Source organism: Diceros bicornis, chromosome 28, assembly GCF_020826845.1.
Source record: "Diceros bicornis minor isolate mBicDic1 chromosome 28, mDicBic1.mat.cur, whole genome shotgun sequence".
NCBI lineage: Eukaryota > Metazoa > Chordata > Mammalia > Perissodactyla > Rhinocerotidae > Diceros > Diceros bicornis.
The window spans coordinates 8505610-8530990 of record NC_080767.1 but is presented as its reverse complement, the minus strand read 5'-3'; the positions used below and the strand labels follow the sequence as shown (position 1 = coordinate 8530990).

At 48.2% G+C, this 25381-nt stretch overlaps 1 protein-coding gene across 1 annotated transcript in view; it reads left to right on the top strand.

The window, feature by feature from the left end:
- GABBR2 (gamma-aminobutyric acid type B receptor subunit 2) overlaps positions 1–25381 on the top strand; it is a 352821-nt gene that overhangs the window by 284558 nt on the left and 42882 nt on the right. The window contains exons 12-13 of the mRNA XM_058523624.1: positions 534–641; positions 9900–10022. Of these exons, the coding sequence (XP_058379607.1) occupies positions 534–641; positions 9900–10022 (231 nt within the window). The remainder of the gene's footprint in view (positions 1–533; positions 642–9899; positions 10023–25381) is intronic.

Here is a 25381-nt window from a genome sequence, read left to right as displayed (position 1 = left end):
TCTCAGCACCTGTGGCTCAGTGCCCTTCCCTAGCCCCTTCCCACAACTCAGGAGCTGGGAGTCCCGTAGAAGAGCTTCCTGGGGCCACCTGGTCTCCTACAGACTCAGGTGAGGACATAGAGAAGTCAGAGATTATGTTCACCTCTGCAGGTCTGTCTCCCCGTGCAGAAGGCGCTCAAAGAAGGAAGGGAAGGAGGGAAGACCAGAGGTCTGTTCTGTCACCCCTTAGTAATCCCTCGGTGGTCCTGGGGCCCTATGTGCCTGGCTCCCTCTGGGCGATGGGCCACCAAAGACAGGATTTGCATCTCACACGCCTCTGTGCCCAGGGCCCTGGGTCTGACAAATGGCTGCTAGAACTAAATGTCTATCAAATTGAAATGTGATTGAAGGACCAATGATGCTAGTAAAATTCTACAATATGTAAAGTGAACATCTGTCCCCATCATCTAGAGTCCCCCATTGGGAGCTCTCATAAATGACAGGATCGGTCCTCCTAGGAGATGTTAATGCCTCTGTTTTCTCGTGGCCTCTAGGTCAGGACCTGGATTCTCACCGTGGGCTACACCACCGCCTTTGGGGCCATGTTTGCAAAGACATGGAGGGTCCACGCCATCTTCAAAAATGTGAAAATGAAGAAGAAGGTAATCACTCCTCTTTCAGGGTGTTTGCAATGTTTCTTGGCATTTATTTAGCAAATATTTCTTAGGCACCTACTACGTATAAGGTACTGGGCTATATGCTGGGGATTCAAGATAAACATAATCCCCACCCCTCAATACTTTCAGCCTCCTGGGGAAATCAGACAGCTAACAAAGAGGTTACAACACACAGTAATAAGGGCTGGTTGGGGACATATGGAGGATACTGTACGAGGCATTCAGGGAAGCCTTCGTGTAGGAAGGGTCACCTATGCTGAGACCTGGAGGGTGAGAGCGGATTAGCCTGGCAGAGACTAGGGAGTTTGTGAGCCCTGTAGAGGGAACTGTGTGCACAGAGGCCTGAGGAGGGGAGCAGTGTATTCATGGAGCTGAGAGAGGCTCAGTATGACCCGGCGTGGGGTTTGGGGGGACAGGGTGCAATAGGAGGCTTCAGGGGAAGGCGGGAGCCACGGTGAGGAATCTGAGCTTTAACTTATGGGCAATGGGGAGCCCTTGAAAGAGGGGAGTGACACAGAGCAGGGACCTGATTCAATGCTTCCAGTTTCACAGAGGCCCTCAGAGGACAGGACCCCTGCCTTCATGTGGGTGGAAAGCATTTGCCACCCATGTGGTTGTGTCACCATCATGTTGACTAAGCTTGACTTTTAGGATGCGGTCATAGAGAAACTTTCTCCACCACTGTTCTTGTTAATTCTTCCTGTGACCTGATCTCTCCCTCGCTCCTGGATAAAAACTCAGGCAAGTCTCATGACTTGGAAGGTCCTCTGGTCAGCAACTAATATGTGGAGTCCGTCATAATATTCAAAACTTCCAGCTGCGTACAAAGGCACAGCTTCTCCCCACCCCATCAGCTCAGGCCTGCAGCCGGCCAGCCCCCAGCCCTGGGAGAGGGGGTGCCAGGGACTGCTTCTCTCTTTGGCCAGCCTTTTTTCCCGTCATCCCATTGCCCAGGTCTCCACACCCTCCGGAGTTGGAGCTTGGAGTGGTGGAAGGGGCAGGAAAGACCTTACTTGCCAGGAGCTGGCATTGGGCTTGCTGGGCCTGGCAGGGGGTAAACAGGCCCTTTAGACTCTCATGAGGTGCTTTTGCGGGTTTTTCAAAGTTCCCCATTACTGGGACTTTCTCTCCTTGACATGGGAAATACTCCCCCGGTTGGCCATTTGTGATTTCTCCCCCAGGCATGGCAGTCCCCGACTCCTGGGCTCACCTCACCCCTCTAGCTCCCCTTGGACGGGGCCACACAGCTCTCCCTGGCCCTGGTCCACATCTAGTGCCCAGGAAGCACTCATGCATCCTTTGCTTCTACAAACTCGAGGACTGTGGGTTGATCCCACTGTAGCAGCCCTTTTGTTCCACCCCTGGAGCGGCTGGCCAGCCCGTCACCCACTTTCGGTTTCTCAGCAGAAGTCAGGTGTCAGTTCACTGGGTCCCCCAGGCTGCAGGGACCCCTATCGGTCAAGCCATCTGAGTGGTCTCCGTAAAGCCTCTCTCTTGACCTCTCTCTTGACTCCTTGAGGTCAAGGAGGAAGCATGAATGGGGAGAGAGGTCTCATAGCATCAGGACACCTCTTTCCAAAAATCCTCTTCTTGATTCAACCCCACGCCCGTCCACACACTTTTTAAACGCCTGATGTAGGTATAATCTATCTACAGACATCTCTGCAGATCCTGCATTGTGGTCTCACCCCACTTTGGAATGTTCCGATTCTTCACCCCAAAATTGCATTTGCCATCCAGTTAGCTGGGTGAGGCCCGGCACCTGAGGGACAGCAGGCGTGCCCGAGGCAGTGGGCCCAGGAGGCTAAGCAGGAGAGCGAGTACTCCCTGCTTCACCACTGACCTGCCCTGGGACTTCTGGCAAATCTGTTCATCTTTCAGGGCCTCTGTTTCCTTATCTGTAAAATGGGGACATATGGAATGGTATTGTCTCTGAGCTGTGATTCTGTGGTCTCCTGCCTGCCTGGTGCCCAGTGGCGCCTCTCACTTGTCAGCATCACCACCTGCCTCTTCACTGCCGGGGCTGCCTAAGGAGCTGCTCTCCAGAAGCGGGGTATCCTCCCTTCTCTGCCCCCCGCCCCACACCCAGACCACCTTAGGAAAACCGCGGGCTGCATTTAGAGAGAGGAAAGAGCCCGGCTCTGCCACCCACTGCCTGTGGTCACCTGGAGGGCCGCTCCCCTGGCTGGGCCTCAGCAGTGTTTGTGGCAGCTGCTTTCTATCTGTAAGATGAGAAGCCTGGCCACCGGGTCTTTCTCAGCCCTGGCTGGACATTACAATCAAATGGGAGCTTCTGAAAACTACAAGAAGTAATGCAGCCCAGGCCAGCTGAAACCACATCCCCGGGGCTGGAGCTAAGCATCAGGAGTTGTAGACTTTCCTGGGTGATACTGTGATAACACACAGCCAGCCTGGAAGACCCCTGCTGTAGATTAGGGCCACTCGGAGAGCCGGCGGGACCTGCAGCACCGTCCCTGGGGTGGAGCCCAGGAGTGTGTGTTTTCATCAGCCCTCCCGGCAATGCTTGAGCCTGGCAAAGCTTGAGAGGCACCAAGTGACTCCCGGGGCCCCTCCTGCTCTGTGGCTCTGGTTAAAGAGACGCTCTGCCATTTATGACAATTCCATCCTGGCTTTGAAGAACACAGTGTTGATTTCTTTGCGTCGAGATGTGATTCATCCATATTGTTGTCTGTAGTAAAGAACCGGCCTTTATGTTCCATTACTCATGTGGTCGCCGAGCAAGAACGCTCCAACTGTCTGGCAACAATTAACGAGATGTGTCAGGGAAGACTTCCGGAGTTCAGGTGTCTGCTGGCTCCACGGGAGGGGGTGCTGTGATGCAGCCACATCCTGCTGCACAGGAGAACCGAGGGGACTCGCTCCACCTCTGGGGGTCCGGGCAAACTGAGAGCTCAGGCTGGTGGGGATCCTGGCGTCCAGGGAAGGGGCTTCTCTGAGAAACTGCCCAAGGCTTTGAGTACAAGACTTGGTCGCCAGTTTCGTCCGTTGTGATGGTGAGGCCAGGTGAACACACCATTCTGAGGTGAGAAACTGTCTGCTCTGGGCTTTCTAGTTGTTCCGGGAACAGGTTTGCGGTGCTGCAGCTGAGCATTGTTGGCAGCCACATTCGAGGAGGTGAAAGGTGGGGAAGAGAGATTTATACCTCACACGCATCAAAAGCTGAAGTCCAGAAACCAGATTGTTTTGCAAGGGTTGTGGCAGTCGCAGGTCAAAACGGGGGCTGAATTCTCCACGACTCCAGCCTCATATATGTCTATATAGCCAAGGCTGGTTTTTATTGTTTTCTTTTATTGGGTTTTTTTGTTTGTTTGTTTAGACTTTTTTTAAGTGGGTCCCTTCATTTTTTTTTACTGACACGTATACCAGATTTACATAAATTTGTAAATGCAATCATACACCATTTCTCATAGTCTTTTGATCCTTGTCTTCTTTCTCTGGTTGCCACCTGCTCCTCCCTCTACCCACGATGGTGTGCCTTCCCCAAACACACATACACAAACTTCACCCCAGATGGCCACATTTTTAAAGACATAAAAGGAAAAGAAGCCTATTAAAGGACATAATGACACGCGGTGACTTAATGCTCTCAAATTCAGGATTTTTATAGCATGTTGCTGTTTTTTCTAAAGACCAATCATAAAATCTTGAATTGAGAAGTCTTATTAGAGACTTTATTCTGGCTATTATTAGCACCAGATTGAAACGTGGAGAAGAGAGCAATAACTCAGGGATGAGGCCTTCTGTTCTGGGGGCAGATGGTTTTTTGAGCACGAGGGAAGTTCACTACGAATATGACTTGGTACTGTTGAGACAATAACATGGAGACATCCCCTTAGACCTTCCAGGCTCAGCTTCAGGAAAATGCCAGGAGAGGGCTTTTAGCAGCTTCATCAACACATCAGTCATCTGACTGATGGCAGGAAGGCAGGGCCACTGTGTTGCACAACTCCAGGGGGCGCCATTCACTCTGCCTTCTCCCTAGAATGGTGTTCCTTGGAACTAGGCAATGGGTTGGTCCTAGTAGAAGGCCAGTGAGTCAGTCAAAATATCTGAAGTTGTTTGAAGAAATAAATGCCCTTTTCTATAAACCAGAAGTCAGCCAACTTTTTCTATAAAGAGTCAGATAGTGATATGTTAGACTTTGCAGGCCATACAGTCTCTGTCACATCCACTCAACTCTGCTGTTTTGGGACGAAAAGCAGTCATATACAAAAATGAATGGGTATGGCTGCGTTCCAATAAAACTTTATTTATAAAAACAAGCAGTGGGCCAGATTCATAGTTTGCTGATCCCTGCTCTAAACAACAATCAGAAGTGACATTTAATAATAATGGTTACCATCGGTTGAATAGTAATTATAAGCCAGTCTCTGGTAACCTGATGTGGTTTGTGTGGTTGTAGTCCCCATTTTGCAGATTGGGAAACTGGCTCAGAGAGATTAGGAAACTTACCCAAGGTCACACAGCTAGTGGTAAGATTCAGACTCACATCTGATTCTGGAACCTGATGTTTAATCATTCCTGGGTGCCTTTGCTCCCATCTCTCGCTCAGTGAGAATGGAGCACTAGTAGCCTCCTAGCCTGAGAGAGAGCACTGGTGTGATGGCATCAATGTGCGCTGAGGTCACAGAGAGAAGTTCGTGCAGCTTTTGAAGGGAAAGCTGGAAAATAAGGAAGAAAGTCGGAGAAGCTGAGGTGAGACTAGAGATGGCCTTGCCTAATGTGAGGATGCTCTTGTGCTCAGACTGTATGATCAGGTGAATGCTGTTTTTTAAATTTAAATTTTTACATCTTTCTTGAAAGATTATTTTAAATCCCCTCTCCTTGACCTTGTATTGTGTATGTGCGTGAGGTGTTTATTGAACTCTTCACTCAGTCCTCCCGCTATCGTGCATGCTCCATGAGGGCAGGAGATTTGTGTTCTGTCCACTGCTGCATCCCCAGTGCCTAGAGCGGAACCTGACTCGGAGTGGGCACTCAATAAATGTCTCAGCAATTAATAAATGAAATGTAATTCCTAACTACTTAGCCTAAATCTGTTTAGTCACAAACACTAGTCAGGTGCCAAATGGCTTTGGAAATGGAAAAAGGAAATTAGACACGTCCCCTCCTCCTCTTCTTAGGGTCTTCCTCCGCCACCGGGATCGGTTTGTGTGATGGTTAGTCTTGTGTCTGGTAGAGCTGAGTGCAGTACCACACTTTGCCCCTAGATATCGCTGTCGGGCTCATCCACACAGACTCACTAATTGTCAAAACCCAAGTAATGGTAGCCAAACAGCTACCATTTGTTCTCTGTGCCGGACACCATACTTGGTGCTTTTGTTCTCACTCCAGCTCTGCAGCTTAGGGCTCAGTGGTCCCAGTTTTAGAGGAGGAGATGAGCCTAGCGATGTTATACAGCTTGCCCAAGATCACATTTGACAAGAGCTGGGATTAGAATGAGTTCTTCTAAGTCAAAAAAAAAAAAAAGTTCTTTCGCTTGCTCTATACTTAGAGACAATACATGGGCCTCCCTGCCCCCTGCCTTCCCTCCCCTTGCCATTTTATAAATGAGAAATGCAGAACGAGGGAGAAAGTGATCTCCCACGGTCACACAGGTAGCGAGAGATGGAGCAGGACTCCAGTCCAGGCCCACATAATCCCAGATCCTGTCTGCCCACTGCCCCGTGCTGCCTCAAACTTCGTACTTGAGCCTTAAAATTGGACGAACTTTTCTTTATCACATTTACCAGAGGGACATTCTGGTGCTCGTCTTTGAAGGCCAGCTGTGCCACACGGGTGCCGTCCCCATCCAGGCAGCAGTGGAGAGGAGCTGCCTCCCCTCGGAAGGGAGGTCTCCTCCCCTCGCAGGTGACTCGCTGAGTGTGGCCCACCCTGTGCTTCTCAGCTCTTGCCCTTCAGTGTGCCACTTCTCGTGCAGTGTAGCCTGTGCAGTCCCAACAGACCCAAGGTTGTGTGCGCTAGAGCATAAGGTGTCCATCCTCCTGGACCTCCTGAGCTCTCAGGAGGAGGCCAGGCGAAAGGGGCACTGTTGGCAAGTTCAAGGTCCCTGCCTTCTGAAGGTAAGACTATGGGAGGAGTAGCAGGCCTTTGTCTCACGGGAAGGCCGTGGCAGAGAAGACGGGATCTGGAGGTGCTGGCTTAGTGGTGGGGGCAGTTTGTGGAGGGGGAGAAGACTGAGGCTGAGGCCGGCAACCCTGTCTGCCCGGTGTTCGTGGCATCGGCATCCTCACGTCCATCCCGGTAATCACTACTCGGGATCCGGCCTCCTCCCTGCTCACCAGGACGGCTGCCCCGGCTCCTAACTGGCCTCCAGCTGCAGGCTCCTGCCTCGAGCCCACCCCTCAGTGCTGCAGATCACTCCCTGTCACACCAATGCTTAAAAATGCTGAGCCTCCACTGGCCCCACGTGGGGCCCCATGACATGTCACACAGGCTCTCCCCCTTCAGCTGGCCATCACCAGCCACCCCCACCCGCCCCCCACCCCACCCAGCTGCCTGAAGCTTCTCACAGAAAGAATGAGGGAGTTTCAGACCAAAGAACCAGAACCCAGAGAGGCCTAGAGGGTGAAAATCACACCTTGGCCAGAGACCAGGAGGTGGTTAAGCATCAACAAAAAGCATGTGTGTGTTTGAGGTGTGGTCCAGCCAAGCTCGGGAAAGGCCTTGAATGCCAAGCAAAGGAGCTTGGCAGGATTTATCCCATGAGTGATGGGGAGTCACAGGAGACGGCTGAGCTAGGGGTGACGTGATGCAGTAACTCCCCTGACCCAGCCCTCAGCTCTTCCAGAAGTAATGCTGCAGTGCTGCTTCCCTGCCCGACGTTGCTTCCTCCCAGCCCCCGTGGCCTCCAGCACCTCCTCTGTGAAGCTGCTTCCTTTCCTCTCCGTGCCCTGTTGTAACATCCATAACAAGTCTGTCTCTCCTCCCCGACCCTCGGGGGCCCCTGGAGGGCAGTGCCGGGGCCTGTCCATCTCCGCGTCTCCAGTGCCCAGCTCAGGACCTGGCACAGAGTAAGGGCTCAGGGCATGTTTTCTTAGGTCGCCATCCGTGAACCAGCGCGTACCGAGCACTTTCTCTATGCCAGGCCTCAGACGGGCGCTCAGAATGCAGTGATGAGCAAAACCCAAGCCACACGGAGCCCACCATCCAGTAGGGATGACAGACGAATCAAATTATCACACATACAAATGAAAAGTTGCAACTGTCCTAGGGCTGCAAAGGAGATGGACGTGGCCATAAAGTCCAGTGAAATGTCCTCCGGCCTCGTAGCAGGGACAGGGAGAAGGTGTGTGCTCCGAAGTGTTCGGGAGCTGTCAGGTGGAGAGGGCTGGGAACCTGCGGGGGGTGGGGGGGTGCCCCAGGGGAAGTGGAACCTGAGCCCTGGGCAGGTGAGACCTTGAACTCGCCCGACAGCGCCACTTCCTCCCGACCCCTCCTGAGAGCTTATTCCTTCGTTCTCCTCTCATCCCCTCAGGAGGTCTGAGAGCCGCCCTGCACGAGGCGCCCGCACCCAGGGGAGACTGGCCGTCCCCGCCTCCAGCTGCAGCGTGCGCCCCGTGCAGGGCACGCCTGGATTCAGAGGAGATGTTGCTGGGGCTCAGTCTTGAAGTCAGGGTGGGAGGGGGCCAGCAGAAGTCGGGGGAAGACCTTCCAGGGATCCGGCACAGCATGGGCAAATGCCTGGGGCTGAGACAGCCCTGGGCGAGCAGCCAGCAGAGGCCCTTCCAGCCTCTTCTCTGAGTCCTAAGCTCCTCCGGCATTTCTTCCTTTTGCCCCAAATTCTCGAGGCTACTGGGGGGTTGCCTGGTTCTCCAGAAAGCGAGGGTTAAATCAGGTGTCTGCAAAGCATCAGTGATTCACTGGATGCTTCTGGAAAATCTCAAAGGTGGGGCTCTGCCAGTGCCCCACCCCAGGTAAAGCAGTCTTGATGGATTTGATCTCTTTGGCGGTAACTCAGAAACACCTTCTTGTTCTTTTCACAATTTGGCCACAGAGAGGCCTCTTGAGTTTCTATTTCTCCTTTAAAAATGGCTTTATCGTTAAAAGCCAGACCTGGTGAAATTTCTACTTAAGCTTCTGCCTCAGTTTTGTTTATTTTTCTATTGTCTTTTCCAGAACTACTTCATCACCATCAGCTTTTATCCGGCGTGTGTGTGGGGTGGGGGCACGCACACGTGCAATGAGAGAAAGACAGGCTATGGCACTGACAGCGTTTGTCCCAGCCCAGTCCCCAGGAAATGGACATAAAGTGGGGTGGGGACTCCACAGAGTAGTAAAGACACCTCGGGCTGCAAAGAGGCATGGGAGTCGTATCTCTTCTTTTTATGTTCCTTCATCTCAGCTCAATCCGCCACATTTTTAAGCACCTACTGCATGCCAGACCCTGCTAGGCACTGAGGGTATGCAAATAAATAAAACAGGCCTCCCTTCTATCAGGGGCTCCCCAGTTTACTGAGGAAGCCAGACGTACATAAACTTAATATAGTGTCTGGTTGGTGCTATAAATGTGTGAGGAAGTGGACTCTGGAGAAAGGGGGAGCTTGATTCAAATCTGGGCTTCCTCTCTTAGTAACTGTGTTACATTGAGCGAGTTACTTAGCCCCTCACAAGCCTCAGTTTCTTCATCCAGAAAGTGGGAATAATAGTAGTATCTGCTTTTATGTGAGATGATGTTTGTGAAACAATCAACCTAGAGATGGGCAAGAGTAAGTGTGCACTAAGTGTTAGCTATTCTTCTCCTGTTTCTGTTACAGGAGTACTGTTACCACTCCCGATAATTATGTGAACACACTGCCATGGGAGTAGTTAGTTCTGCTGTGGGAGTTAGAGAGGACTTCATGAAGGAGGTGACAATGGATCTGGGTCTTTACGGGTTAGTAGGAGTTTGCCAGACAGAAAGAATGGGGTATTTCAGGCAAGAGTCCCAGCACCTACAAAGGTTGGGGGTGAGAATCACGCAGGGCAGAGACTAGGAGTCATCAGACTTAGTGAGTGCTTGCTGCTGTTTGGGGGGTGGTCGGGCAAAGCTCGTGAAAGGTCTAGAATGCCAAGCCATGGAGCTTGGCTGGGTTTATCCCGTGGGTGATGGAGAGTCTCAGGAGATTCTCAGACTAGGAGTGACACGATTCATCGATTCATTGCTCTCCTGACCCGGCCCCTCAGCTGCTGTCTGGGAAGCTCTCTCACCTGCGCTCCCTTCTGCTCCTGCCCTCTCCGCAGATCATCAAGGACCAGAAACTGCTGGTGATTGTCGGGGGCATGCTGCTGATTGACCTGTGCATCCTGATTTGCTGGCAGGCCGTGGACCCCCTGAGAAGGACGGTGGAGAGGTACAGCATGGAGGTAAGTGCCGGCGCCGGCAGGAGGCAGGCCTGCAGGACGCTGCTCCCAGACACACAGGGACAGCGGGACGGCGGGACAGCATGTCTCCCCGACCGCCGAGGTGCACTTCCAGAGAAGAAATCAGGGCAGCTCCCGGGAAATCATCCCAGCTCCACATGGGCCGCATTCCCTGCCAGAGATGCCTCATTATTTCCGTGTCCTTTCATTTGAGACATACATTATGTCAAGAAAGCCAAATATGGGGCCGGCCCGGTGGCACAAGTGGTTAAGTGTGTGCGCTCCGCTGTGGCGGCCCGGGGTTCTCCAGTTCGGATCCCGGGCGCGCACCGACGCACCGCTTGGCAAGCCATGCTGTGGGGCGTCCCATATAAAGTGGAGGGCAGTCTTCCTCAGCAAAAAAGAGGAGGATTGGCGGATGTTAGCACAGGGCTGATCTTCCTCACAAAAAAAGAAGAAAGCCAAATATAAGGTCTTCCCTCCTGGAAAAAAAATGGTGAAAGAATTTGTCTAGGTAGACTAGTACATGCAGAGTTAAGGGTAAACATTGGGCTGTTTAAAAGAGTGTATTCCCTACACGTTGTAGAAGCCCCATTGATAGGATCCGTCAGTCCAGAAGTTACACTGCGTTTTTCATCCCCTTTAAAGTAAGTTCTCTAAAAGAGTGCTGCTGGGGAGTAAACATTCCGATAGCTCCTTCTAGTTACCATATGATTTTCAAAGTGATAAGTGTTGCTAAAGTCAAGAACCTTACATAAAAGTACTGTCAAATATATACTTTAATAGTCTTGCCCTTAGCTCACACTGTCCTGGGGTGCTCTGGATTCAGGCAGTTTGCGTCCCTTTGGAAGTTGTGGTTTTGTTGACTTTCTCTTAGGACAGTAACACACATGCCTTTGTCTGAGGGAGCTGGGCTGAGCAGGAGCTGCTGTGCAGTGGGCTTTCCGTATGGTGCAGCAAATCCTACTGAGCAAATTCTACTCACTGCATTATTAAGGAGATCTTTTTGAGGAATTTAATGTGAATTCTTAAACTAAAGTGGAAATGGTCCTTTTATGCATTGTGGACAGAAGTTTTTATCCTTTGGACAAGAGGTCTTCTAGCTAATGAGATGCCCAGCCTCACTTGTCTGGAGACAGACAGAGGGTTTACTCAGCGCAGTAAGAAGTTATGTGGTCAGAGCGGTGGCAGAGAAGGCAGTGTTCTGACGGCAAGGATTTAGGAGAGAGATTTAGGGCTTCGAGCCTTCATCTCACTGCCTTAAGCGTACACCCTGGGAGGAGGCAGGACGGAACCCGACGCTGGCTGTGCCTGTGGGCCAAGGGGACAGAAACTCGGCTGAGGTCACTCAGGCAGACAGGCTGTTTCCAGAGGGGAGGTGACATCTGGACACCATTTATCTGCACAGTTGGTAATGGAGCAGTCCTGTCCGCCACTCCATCCCAGGGGAATTCCCCACCCGCAGCCAGGATTTGGAAATCCAGACAGGATGTCCACACGAGGAAGAGCTGTCATTGGTTCACTGGGTCCCTGGGCTCAGAAGAGCCTCTGGTGATGATAGTCACGAGCAATAATGATAATACGAGTAATATGAGTGATGGTGATGCTAGCTAGCGTTGTGGGTTAACTCACTGAATCCTCACAGTAACTATGGAATAGGTGCTATCCTTAACCCTACCTTAATGACAAGGAAACAGAAACCCAGAGAGGTTATATGACTTACCCAAGGTTACCTAGCAGGCTAGTGGCAACACCACTAACTACCCTCATCCCCTACCCTACCCTGCCTTTCAACACACAGACGGCAGTTGGTAGTTTTTAGGGGCTGTCGTAGACCATTGACCACAGATGGTGGTCACTGGCCCCAGATCTGCGAAAGGATAGAGCAGGGAGATGTTTTCATTTTCTGCAGATGAGGACTAAAATTAGAGTAATGGGCAGCCGGAGGGCCCGGGATATCAGGGAGGAGAGAGTCAAGTCAGGCAGAACTGGAGGGAAGACCCGAGCTGGGGCAGGTAGACAGAGACCAACCCAGCTGGCTTGAGGCTGAGCTGGCTGAGCACAAGGGCCGCCGGGGAGGCCAGGTGCTAGCACCTCCACTCAAGGTTAGGGTGGGCTGAGTACTCACTGGGGGTCCCCCAGGCTCTGGCTGTGGTGGGGAGAGGCTGCAGGCTGCAGTCAGCCTGCCTCAGCTGACTCCAAAAATGGATCCGGGAAGCCTGTCCCCCTGGACCATTTAAAGGAGACCAACCTTATGTGGTATGATTAGTGTAACTGACAGTTGGCCATCGCCGAACTTACCTTCCTTCCTTCCTCTTTGTAATAAGTACTGCAGCTCTTGATGGCTCTACACATAGAACCTTAGCCCATTCCAGGCCTTCCAGGACAATGGTTCTCAAACAGAGGAGCTGTGGGGTGCCACGGAAATGCCTCTCTGCACAGATGAGGAAACTGAGTCTGGGAAGGGGGGTTCCTGCCGGGGGCCTCCAGATGTTCCTGCGCGGGGCCTGGAGGAGAACCAGCTCCTGGCTTGTGGGCAGATACCCTGTCTGTGTATTTCCCTCCAGGTATCTGCTGAGATTCCTCTCTGAACCTTTTCTGGCCAGTTGCTCTTTTTCTCCTCGTGTTTGAGGGTTGCCCCTCACTCTGTTGCCATGGTAGCAGAACCTTTTGATTTGTCAACGCACAGCCCTGTCAGTTTATTGTCGTTTTCCACCAAACAGCACCAGGCTGCCAGTTGGTTTCTCTCAGACCCTCCTCTGTCAGATGCAGTGTGATTGTTCAACAGCGTGTCCAGGGGAGGAGGCGTCCTAAATTCTCCTTCAAGGGGTGTTTCTTCCAGGACCCCCAGCGAGAGAGAGTCTACACTTGAGGGAGAGGTGATTGAAGATCTGTGTGCTCTGTCCCCTCCTCCCCTCACCCACCTTGGGTGCCTTTGGTTGCTCTGAACACTCTGAACACCTCAAGAGTCTGGTCAGAGGTGTTGCTCTGTGTTACACTTTCAAGCCTTTGACCATGCTGTCCCCCCTTCCGGAACCTTCTCTGACAAGTAAACGAACTTCAGTACCAGGCCCCTGTGTTACCTCTATGGGGATGTGTCCCTGAGTTCCCTGCTCCTCCAGATGTCAGCGCCTGCTCTTCCCCGCGCCCGTGCCCAGCATCCTGGTGTTCCTCTCTCAGGACACTTAGCACACTGCTCGTCTCTGCCGAGTGCATCCCTGCTCCCACCCCCACTGGACCGGCAGCTTCTCCAGGACGGGGCCACATCTGAGCCATCTCCCACACTGCCCAGCCCACTACCCCTGCACCCATCTTCCCCTGGGGAGACAGAGGTGAGCACGGCAGCCATGGCCCTTGATCTCATGGCGCCCACAAGCTGGTGAGGGGGTAGACAAATGAGCGTGATGGCTTTAGATGGCATAGATGCTGACAGCAGTTAGAAGTACATAAGCAGGAGGAAGGGTAACAGGAAGAGAATAACAGGAGGGGCCCGTGGAGGAGATTCTCCCCGTGAGAGTGTGTGCGTGTGTCCAGGGAATGAAGATCTGATTCTGGAGTCCCACTGGAGGCGTCCCAGCTCCACAGCCTTCTTCATTTCTATGCAATAAATATACATACAGCGCTTGTCATGTGCCAGGTACTGTTCTAAATGTATGATGTGTATCATTTAAAAAAATTTTTAGGGACTGGCTCGGTGGCGTAGTGGTTAAGTTCTCACACTGTTCTTCGGCAGCCCAGGGTTCACACATTCGGATCCCAGGCGTGGACCAACGCGTCGCTTGTCAAGCCATGCTGTGGCAGCGTCCCATATAAAGTAGAGGAAGATGGGCATGGATGTTAGCCCAGGGCCAGTCTTCCTCAACTAAAAGAGGAGGATTGGCAACGGATGTTAGCTCAAGGCTAACACAAAAAAGAATTTATACTTAATTAATACACTATTTCTTAGAGCAGTTTTAGGTTTACAGAAAAATGAAAAAGAAAGTACAGAGAGCTCCCATATACTCCCCACCCTGTACCCCACTGTTTCCCCTGTTATAAACATCTTGCCCTGTGTCGTATATTTGTTACAATTGATGAACCAATATTGATTCATTGTTATTCACTAAAGTCCATAGTTGACATTAGGGTTCACTCTTTGTGTTGTACCTTTTATAGGTTTTGCCCAGTGCATAAAGTCGTGTATCCACATTACAGTGCCATACAGAACAGTTTCACTGTCCTAAATATCCTTACGCTTCACCAACTCCTGGCAACCACTGATCTTTCTACTGTCTACATAGTTTTGCTTTCTCCAAAATGTCATATAGTTGGAATCATATAGCATGTAGCCTTTTCAGACTGACTTCTTTCACTTAATGATATGCGTTTAAGGTTCCTCCATGTCTTTTCATGGCTCAATAACTCATTTCTTTTTATCACTGAATAATAGTCCATTATATGAATGTACCAGTGTTTATCTATTCACCCACTGAAGGACATCTTGATTGCTTCCAAGTTTTGGCAATTATGAATAAAGCTACTATAGCATATTTATGTAGGATTTTGTGTGGACATAAGTTTTCAACTTATTTGGATAAATACTTAGAAGTGCGATAGCTGGATTGCTATATGCTAAGATTATGTTTAGCTATGTAAGCAACTGCCAAACTGTCTTCCAAAGTGGCTGCACCATTTTGCATTCCCACCAGCAGTGAATGGGAGTTCCTGTTGCTCCACAGCCTTGTCAACATTTGGTGTTATCAATGTTTTAGCCGTTCTAATAAGTGTGTAGTGGTATCTCAGTGTTGTTTTAATTTCTAATTCCCTGATGATATATGATGGGGAGCAACTTTTCATATGCTTATTTGCCGTATGTGTATCTTCTTTGGTGAGATGTCTGTTCAGATCTTTTGCCTATTTTTTAAATAGACTATTTGCTTTCTTATTGTTGAGTTTTAAGAGTTCTTTGTATACTTTGGATGCAAGTCCTTTATCAGATATGTGTTTTGCAAATCTTTTCTCTCCATCTGTGTCTTGTCTTTCCATTCTCTTAGCATTGTCTTTTTCAGAGTGGAAATTTTTTATTTTAATGATGTCCAACATGTCTATTTTTTCTATCATGGATCATGCTTTTGGTGTTGTGTCTAAAAACTCATTGTCAAACCCAAGGTCACCTAGATTTTCTCCTATTATCTTCTAGAAGTTTTATAGGTTTGCATTTTACATGTAGGTCTGTGATCCATTTTGAGTTGATTACTGTGAAAGATGTAAGGTCAGTGTCTAGATTCATTTTTATGTATGTGAATGTTTAGTTCCAGCACCATTTGTCAAAAATACTATCCTTTCTCCATTGGATGGCTTTTGTGTCTTCCTCGCAGATCAGTTGACTATATTTGTGTGGGTCTATTTCTAGACTCTCTATTCCGTTCCATTTATTTGTCTGTTCCTTCACTGATACCACACTGTCTTGACCACTATAGTTTTATAGTAAGTCTTGAGGTCGAATAGTGTCAGTTCTTCGACTTTGTTCTTCTTCAATATTGTGTTGGCTATTCTGGGTCTTTTGCCTCTCCATATACACTTTAGAGTCAGTTTGTCAGTATCCACAAAATAACTTTCTGGGAATTTGATTGGGATTGCTTTGAATCTATAGACCAAGTTGGAAAGAACTGATATCTTAACAATATTGAGTCTTCCTATCCATGAACATGGAATATCTCTCCATTTATTTCAATTTTCTTTGATTTCTGTTATCAGAGTTTTGTAGATTTTTCTCATATAGATCTTGTATGTATTTTGTCAGATTTGTACCTAAGTATTTTATTTTGTTTTTGGTGCTAATGTAAATGATGTTGTGTTTTTAATTTCAAATTCCAACTGCTCATTTCTGGTATATAGGAAAGCAGTTGACTTTTGTATATTAACCTAGTATCCTACAACATTGTTATAATTGCTTATTAGTTCCAGGGGTTATTTTGTTGATTCTTTGGGACTTTCTACATAGACAATCATATCGTCTGCAAACAGACAATTTTATTCCTCCCTTCTCAATCTGTAAACCTTTTATTTCCTTTCTCATCTTATTTTGGTATTAGTTAGGACTTCCAGCAAGTTTTTTGAATAGGTGTGGTGAAAGGGGACATCTTTGCCTTGTTCCCAGTCTTAGAGGGAAAGCGTCTAGTTTCCCACCATTAAGCATGATGTTAGTATATCAGTTTTTTTCTTAAAGAGTTAAAAAAAATATATAAAATATTTTTGCTGGCCAAAGCTGAAGGTGCCTTTGGGGAGGTGACAGGAAGGGCAAATGATGACGCAGGCAGAGCCCAGGTTGTTAGGGACCTTGTGTGCTAAGCAGAGGAATTTAAACTTCAAAATTAAAGGTATTTAATCAGGGGAGTGACATGATCAGATTTGCCCTGGCTGCAGGGTGAGAACAGATGGAGGGGTGAGACTGGAGGCCCAGAGATGGCTCAGAGATGGTTTTTGCAATAATCTAGGCAGCAGCTGATGGGACCTAACGCAGGGTAGTTGCAGGGGGAACAGAGAGAAGTGGGTGGATTTGAGAGATATTAAGGAAGCAGACATGGCAAGACTTGGTGATTGACTGACTCTAAGGGGTGGGGAGTTTCCTTGACTGACTCTAAGGGGTGGGGACAGGGAGGCAGCAAGCACAATGCCCAGATTTCTGACTGGTGGTGATGGTAGACCTCTTCAGTGAGGTGGGGTGCAGAATGAGGAGCGGGTTTGGGAGGGAAGATAAGGTTTGTTTTTGGGCAGAGGGGCTCGAAAGATTGGATGCAGGATCCTACAGCACAAGAGGGCAGTTTGTCCAATAGACAGAGATCTGGGGGGAGGGGCAGTTAGCACTTGGAGGATGGGAGCCGTGGGAATGAGTGTGGTCACCCAGAGAGTGGGTACAGTGAGAAGTGAAGACGTCGTGCCTGGAGCCTGAGGAACCACTAATTGGTGATGAGAACAGGAAGAGAAGTCACGGAAGGGGACTTGGAAGTGGTGGTCTGAAAGGTAGGAGGCAGCAATGAGAGAGAGCTGTCCATACACAAGGGGAATTTGAAAAAGGAAGGAAAGGTCTCCAGAGACAAATGCCCCAGACCAAGGTGAGGACTGACTGGTACCCCATGACTTGGCCCCATGCTCAGTGCTCCTGTATTGCATCTGAGCTCTTCCCTTGCTTTACAAAGTCTGATGGGAAAATTGGTTGTTTCTGCATTTCAGATATAGAAGGTGTGGGTAAATCTGCCAAAAGGATTTTAAATGTATTTATATTCTTGGGAAAAAAGGGAAAGCACTCTTGTGTTTTGAATGCCTACTCTACTGGTGGCGATGGTGAGTAGGTGTTGGACATACGGGTCTGGAGTTCAGGGAGAGGTGTGGGCTGGGGTGGGAACTTGATGTGGTCAGCATATAGATGACATTGAGAGCCTTGGAAGAGGGCATCGGCAAGGGCATCTAGATGGAGAAGAGAAGGAGACCAAGGACAGACCCTCTATCACTCCACTGTTTAGAGATCAGGGAGGTAGGAAGGAAAGCAAGAGGAAGAGGTAGGAAGGTCAGCAAAGGACACCTAGGAGGAGAAACCACAGAGATAGGAAGGAAATCAGATGAGTTTGGTGAAGAAAGTGCTTCAAGGAGGAAGTTTTGATGAAGTGTGTCAAATGCTGCTTTTAGATCAAGGAAGATGAAGACCAAGAATTGACACTGTATATGTGTATGCAGACACACACACCCCTATGGGATTTTTTTTTTCTTTTAAGGAAAATAATTTGAGATAATTTCCCCAGAAGTAAAAGCAGTACATACTGATGGTGTGAAGACAGGCTGTGAACTTAGGTGGAAGGTTGTTTGTTTTTTTCCCAAGCCTTCCTTCTCTACCAGGCCACCATCTGCACCTCCTCTTGACCATTCTGAAATGGTTTTGAAACAGAGAGAAAATGGCGGACAGCACGAAAGGTGGCTGAACATTGAACACCCAGGAGAGCCACAGGGCAGCCACCAAGGCAGCATCCTGAGGCCACCTGCCTCCCTGGAGCCTTCCCCCATCCGATTCCCAGGCCGGTCATAACAAGAGATGGAATCGTGTGCAATCCAGTCACCCACGGGCACCATGTGTGTGGCGTTCACTTACAGAAATGGCGGAAGGCTGTCTCCACAGGCTGCCAAGCAACCTGCATCAAGATTTCCCTGCAGTCTGGGTTCTGTGGCTTTCTGGCCATTCGGGCAGTAATCAAGTTAAGGGCAGTCTGGGACAGAGGGCTATTTCAGACTTTCCTCCACATTCTATGCTTTTACTGTCCTTTTCTTTGGAAGCAAACAGAGGATTTGGAAGTCATGGGCTACACTTGGCTTTGAAACTGGTGGCTTATTCCAGTTATGTTTCTATGGAAACAGATATTGGAAGAGACACATACATAGAGTTTTAAATAATTTTAACTCTTATCTTCTACCTCCCTCTACAGTTGCTCTGGAAAAAAAAAAATCCAATCCTAAAGCGAGCACTTTCCGGAAACATCTGGTATCCTCATAAAGCTAGTCTAAGCCCCATCTCACACTATTCATTTTGAAATAAAGAGATATAAGAATGGCCGGGGTGAGAGGGGTGCTAAGGATCAGGGTCCATTCTGCTCAGTGGACTACTCTTGGGTGGCCTGGTGGCCCAAGACTTTGATGCTAAGGATCACATTCCAAGTGATGGGTCATCACTGCTGAAGCCACCAGCCCTGGATAGTGGGACATGTCTTTGTCATCCATAGTCATCCATGGGGTCCTGGATGGCCGGGCTGGGGCCTCAGCCAAATGCAGACCACAGCCCAGGAAGGGTGGTGGGACTCAGTAAGGACCTCTGGCTGAGGGTCACACTGGTTAGCCTGGCTAACTCCTCCAAGGAGAAGGCTGCGCCATCTGAAATTCTGACCATGTCATTCTCCTGTTTAAAATCCTCTCCATTGGTGAGAGGACAAAGTCCACACTCCTTAGCATGATTCAGGAGGCTCTCAACATTTGGCCTCTCTGCCTCCCCAGCCTCATCTCTCAGCCCCTTTCCTCACTCCTTGTGCTCAGCTACCCTGAACTATTGGCACTTCTCCAAAGCATCACGCTCTCTTCCTCCACACCTTTGTATGTGCTGTCCCCTCTACCCACAACACCTTCCTTCCCACCCCAATATGCCATCTTCACGTACAGAATTCCTGCTTGACCTTAAACAGGCAGCTCAGAAGCATCTTCTCCAGCAGCCTTTGGACCAGCCTTTGGATGCCTCTGCCTAGGCCCCACTTCACCCTGTTTGCCCCTCATTCTGGTCACCACACTCGTAACTGTCTGTCTGTGCACCTGGCCCCCCCTAGTCCATGACCTCCTCAGAGGCCAAGGCCATCTGTGTGTCCCCAGCAGCCACTGGCAGGGCCTGGCTCAGAGTCAGTGCTCGGTAAATATTTATTGAATAAATTGTTCCCTGCACCTGGAACTCTCTCCCCATGCCTCCATATGTCCAAATTCAACCCATCTGTCTGGGCCCGTTAAGCCAGCTTCTCCAAGAAATGTCTTTGCCGAGTTGCAATTTAATTTAATATTACACCCTCACCTTTTATCAAGGGCCCACTTATGGGGCTAAAGCTGCCAATTGAAGAATGATTCAGCATCTTCTATACAGGACTGTTGTTCAGTCTGTGACTTAGTGCCCCTGAGATAAAAATCCACGAGATGGATCTTCACAGAATTTAGCACCAGGAAATGGGCTGTGCTCTCCCCGTGAACTTGTCTCTACTTCCTTCCTTCAATCAGGCAGTCATAACTGAATAAGCCACTCTGTTTTCTTTTTAACCTTGGCTGCCGGAAAGTAGGAGCCAAATTCAGCACTCCGCACAATAACCATCTTATCTCAGGTTCCCGGAGAATTATCTCGCCTTATGATCACTTGTCTTTATTTTTGACTGTCCTGTTGTGTTTGGACTTTTATTGTGTGCTCCCCTAGCCCCTTGGGAGGGGAGGCAGGATGTAAATTCCAGATTAAGTTATTAAAATGAGAACACTAGGTGAGATTTAATTGGAATGATGTGCCGGAGAGGCCATTTAAGGATGTCCGCAGACGTTCGCCTTCTGTCATGGGTCCCGGCTCAGCCCCGGCCACAGTCAGCATTGTGGGCCCAGTGTGTGGACAGAAGGGCTCTGCCCGCCACAGCTGCGTTTCTGGAACATCTCATGTCAGAGGCATCTTAGATATGTGAGAGACTACAGATTATTTCATCTTCCTTGTTGGCTTTCCTTGTGCCTTTGGAAGCACTTGGGCTCCAGGGCTCCTCAGGAGACAAAGCAAAAGACACAGAACCGCAGCACCGGGGGACAGCCCTGAGGCAGGAAATTCTCCCATCTCTACCTGTCCAGGCCCTCTCCAGGGGATGCGCCGTTCACCAGAAATTCTCAAGTGCCGTGGAGCAGAATGGCTGGAAAACTGGCAGCATTTGACCACTATGTGAAGCCATTCCAGTTCTGGAGCAAAGATAGCCTTTAAGTGTTGATGATTTTTCCGCACATCCATGTCAGCAGAAACATAGCTGTGGCACCCACGGAGAACTTCCCTCTTACTTGTCGGGGATGTCCACCGAGCCCGCCTCTTTGTAAATGGCATGTGATCCGGGCACTCCTCCAGCATTTATGGGAGTTCCGTGTGCTGGGCTCAGGCTCCCTCAAGGACTCTACAGGCTGAGGGGCAAGGTGAGACACACATGGAGAAACACACAGAGGGGGTCGTCACCAACAGCATCTTCTCCACGACACGTGCCTTCAGGCTCCTGGTTTTAAGTTTGAGTCACTGTGCTGAGATACTGGCCTCACTGTTCTAAAGTAGGAGCTACGACTGAGTTTGGATTCATGTCCCTCAGAGGGTGAAAAGTGAGAGCACATGTATTAGTCAGGGTGTGCGAGGTTTGCTGTGGTAACAGCAACAAAGAGGAACAGTTCAGTGGATTAAAACAATAAAGGTTCTTTACTCATCGTAGTGCCTCTCCATCAAGGGTCAACTGTAGCTTCCCCCTACTGCATCACCACTTCAGGACACAGCTGCTCGGCACCCTCTGGGACCGTTTTTGTGGCAAAGAGAAAGTGCATGGCAAAGTGCGCACTGATATTTAAAGCTGCCACTCTAAAGTGTCACATGTCACTTCCACTCATGTTTCACTGGCCAGAACATAACTGTCCAGGCTTGAGTTCAGTGGGACAGGGAAGAGAAGTCCTACTATGTACCCAGAAGGAAAGAGAGAACCAGGTATTGGTATCCAGCCATGGTGACTACTGTAGTACATTCCATCCAACACCTTATTACAGTCACAAATACCACCCCACCCACTAGAACGTGAGCTCCATGAGAACGTGGAAGGAGGAGGAGTTGTAGTTTATTCACTACTGTATCTCCAGCACCTGGAAACGTGCCTGGAAGGTAGTATACGCTCAGTAAATATTATTAGTTGAATTCTTGAATGAATCCAGCCTTAGAGCAATTGTATTAGGAGATCACTGGGAGAGTCTCTGAGAAGTTCTGTACTAGTCCTGCAGAGTCTACTGCCAAATCCTATCGTAATCCATCACTTCTGTCCATCTCCACTGCTACTACTGAGGTCCAGAGCACCATCACTCACAGCATCCGGCATCCCAGAAGGGGGCTATGAGGCAAAGCTACAGGTGACACACAATGGACAAGAGGTATGATGAGGATAGATAAACAAGAACCTTTATTGTTTAAGCCACCGAGTTGTTGTTTATTGTTATTGTTACCACAACTTTCCAAGCAGGCTCCCTGTGCCCACTTATTGCCCCTTCCAAGCCATTCTCCACACAGCAGACAGTGGAATCTGTTATGAGAGGTTCGGGGATTCGATTGGAGATGTAAAAGAAACTTTCCACTCCAAACAAATGGACTGAAGGTATATTTTATTATATAGAGGAAAGTAAAGGCAATAGTGCACAAACAGATCCGAATAGGTCAAATATTAAGAGGGAGAAACATCAGCTCGACTGGAAAGGGAAAACATCCACATTGACTGAGATAGCAGCAGATTCGAATAGATCATATAATGAGAGGGAAAAACATCAGATCGATTGGAAAGGGAAAACATCCACATCGACTGAAGGGAAATGACACAAATCAACGGGAAGGAGAAACACCAGGGTGACCGAAAAGAGAACACATCAGATCAGTTACTCACAACATCCACTCCCCACTGCCGGGGAGAGTCCCTTCAATTGACACAGCTGGGCGGGAATCCAATCATCAGAGGTCCTGGGCAAGGCGTCTCCTCCACAGGTGAGACTCTTACCAGGCCTCAGTTTACAGCAGTTTATGTAGCATCAGTAGTTTCCAGAGTAAACAGTTACAGAGTTTACAGAGCAGGCATTCAATGTTCCCATGCACAAATGGTTATCAGTGACATACGTGTACTGAGCCCGCTGGCTATTGTCCCAGCCCAGCAGTTGTGTACGTGCATTGTTTTCCATGGTTATCGTCCCGGCCCAGCACAGATGGCCAGTCTGCCCCGGGCTGTGACGCCCAAAGGACCTTGAAATTTTTACAAATTGCAGCTCTCTCCATGGGAGAAGGGACAGTTCCCACCACACAGAAAGCAGCTTTATATTTCTTTATGTGCTGGTGGCTGTAGGTTAATGGAATGGCCAAACATGGCTGTACTCATGTCAAGACAAGATCCCTTTTTTTTTTTTTGAGATAAAATTCACATACGATAAAATTTACAGTTTTAAAATGTACACTTCAGTGTACATTTTTATTACATTTATAAGATTGTGCAACCATTCCCACTATCTAATCCAAGAAATTTCCATCACTGCCCCCCCGCAAAAACCCTGTTTCTTTTACCCATCACTTCTCATTTCCCCCTCCCTCCAGCCCCTGGCAACCACAAATCCACCTAATGTCTCTAAGGATTTGCCTACTCTGGACATTTCATATCCATGGAAGAATAAAATATGTGGCCTTTTGCGTCTGGCTTCTTTCACTTGGTGTAATATTTATAAGATTCATCCATGTTGTAGCATGTATCAGTACTTCATTCCTTTTTATGGCTGAATAGTATTGCCTCATATGGATATACCACATTTGTTTATCCATTCATCAGTTGATGGATATTTGAGTTGTTTCCACTTTTTGACTGTTATGAATAATGCTGCTATGAGCATTCATATATAAGTTTTTGTGTAAACATATGTTTTCAATTTTCTTGGGTATATATATATATAGAGAGAGAGAGAGAGAATTGCTGGGTCATACGGTAACTCTATTTAACATTTTTAGTAACTACTAAACAGTTGCCACAGTGGCTGCACCATTTTACATTCCCACCAGCAATGTATGAGGGTTCCAATGTCTCCACCTTGTCACCCACACTTGTTATTTATCTGCCTTTTTTATTACAGCCATCCTATTGGGTGTGAAGTGGTATCTCTTATGCGGTTTTTTTTTTTTTTTACATCACTTTATTTTTTTATTATTATTATTTTTTAATTTTATTTATTTATTTTTTCCCCCAAAGCCCCAGTAGATAGTTGTATGTCATAGTTGCACAGCCTTCTAGTTGCTGTATGTGGGACGCAGCCTCAGCATGGCTGGAGAAGCAGTGCATTGGTGCGTGCCCGGGATCCGAACCCAGGCCGCCAGCAGCGGAGCGCATGCACTTAACCGCCAAGCCACGGGGCCGGCCTCTTATGTGGTTTTGATGAGAATTGCTATCAAATAACTAATGATGTTGAGCATTTTTTCATGTGCTTATCAGCCACTTGTATATCTTCTTTGGAGAAATGTCTATTCAAGTCCTGTGACCATTTTTAATTGAATTATTTATCTTTTTGTTGTTGAGTTGTAAGAGTCCTTTATATGTTCTGGATACTATACCCTTGTCAGATATCTGATTTGCAAATATTTTGTCCCATTCTGTGAGTTGTCTTTTCCCTTTCTCAATAGTGTCCTGTGACACACAAAAAATTTTAATCTTGATGAAGTCCAATTTATCTAGTTTTTCTTTGGTTTATATATGAGAGCTAAGAAACTATTGCCTGATCCAAGGTCATGAAGATTTATCACACTTACGTGTTCTTCTAAGAGTTTAATAGTGTTAGCTCTTGTATTTAGATAATTGCTCTATTTTGAGTTCATTTTTCTATATGGTGTGAGATAGAGGTTCAAGTTAATTCCTTTGCATGTGGATATCTAGTTGTCCCAGCACCATTGTTGAGAAGAATATTCTTTTTCCATTGAATAGTCTTCTATCCCTATTGAAAATCAGTTGACCATTGATATATGGTTTATTTCTGGACTCTCATTCTGTTCCCTCAACCTACATGTCTATCCTTATGCCAACACCACACTGTCTTGGTTACTGTAGCTTATGGTAAGTTTTGAAATTGGGAAGTGTGAGTCCTCCAACTTTGTTCTTTTTCGAGATTGTTTTGACTATTCAGGGTCCCTTGAGATTCCATATGAATTATAAGATCAGTTTTTCCATGTCTGCAAAAAAGGCCATTGAGATCTTCACAGGGGTTGCATTGAATTTGTGGATCAGTTTGGAGAGTATTGCCGTGTTAACTACCAACAAGCCTTACATGGCCTCCAGCAGCCTGTCTCACCTCACCTGTTGCTCCCTCACATCCTTTATCACTCACTCTCTCATCTGTCTTGTGTCTTCCTCCACTCGAATGTGAGCTCCATGAAATAGGGCCCTTGCCTGTCTGGCTCAATGCTCTATCCCCACAGCCTAACATAGGGCCTGCCAGGCACACAGTAAGCACTCAATATATGTTGGTTGAATGGACAAGTGAATGATGACCAAAGGAATACATGCCTGCGTGAACGAGTGAGTGACTGGATGGATGGATGGGTGGGTGGGTGGATGGACACGCTTCCCTGGCATGGCTCTTCTCAGCATTGACAACCTCTGACCAGGTGGTGCAGTTGCTCAGCAGCTGGCTTAAGGCTTAAATTATTGGGTGAATATGTTGCTACTGAACAGAAAAATCAGTAATATTTTAAAGGTTGAGAGGAAGATTTTTAAATGATTTTAAAGATAGGCTAGATTTGTGGTTTTCAATCCAGACTGCATCACCCAGGAGAGATCTTCCTTAAAATACTCTGCTACTCAGATCACACTCCCGAGAAATTCTGATTCAGTTGGTTTGGAAAGGGTCCTGAGCATTGGGATGTTTTTTAAGAGATGCCATGGATTCTAGTATGCGGCCGGGGATGAAACTTTCTGGACCAGACCCTCACCAATCTCCAGGAAGGGGCAGGACTGCACTCTGGATGCCAAAGTTAGAAATAGACTCAGGACCGTAAATTTAAGGCTCAAATATAAGAGAAGAAAAGGCAGAAT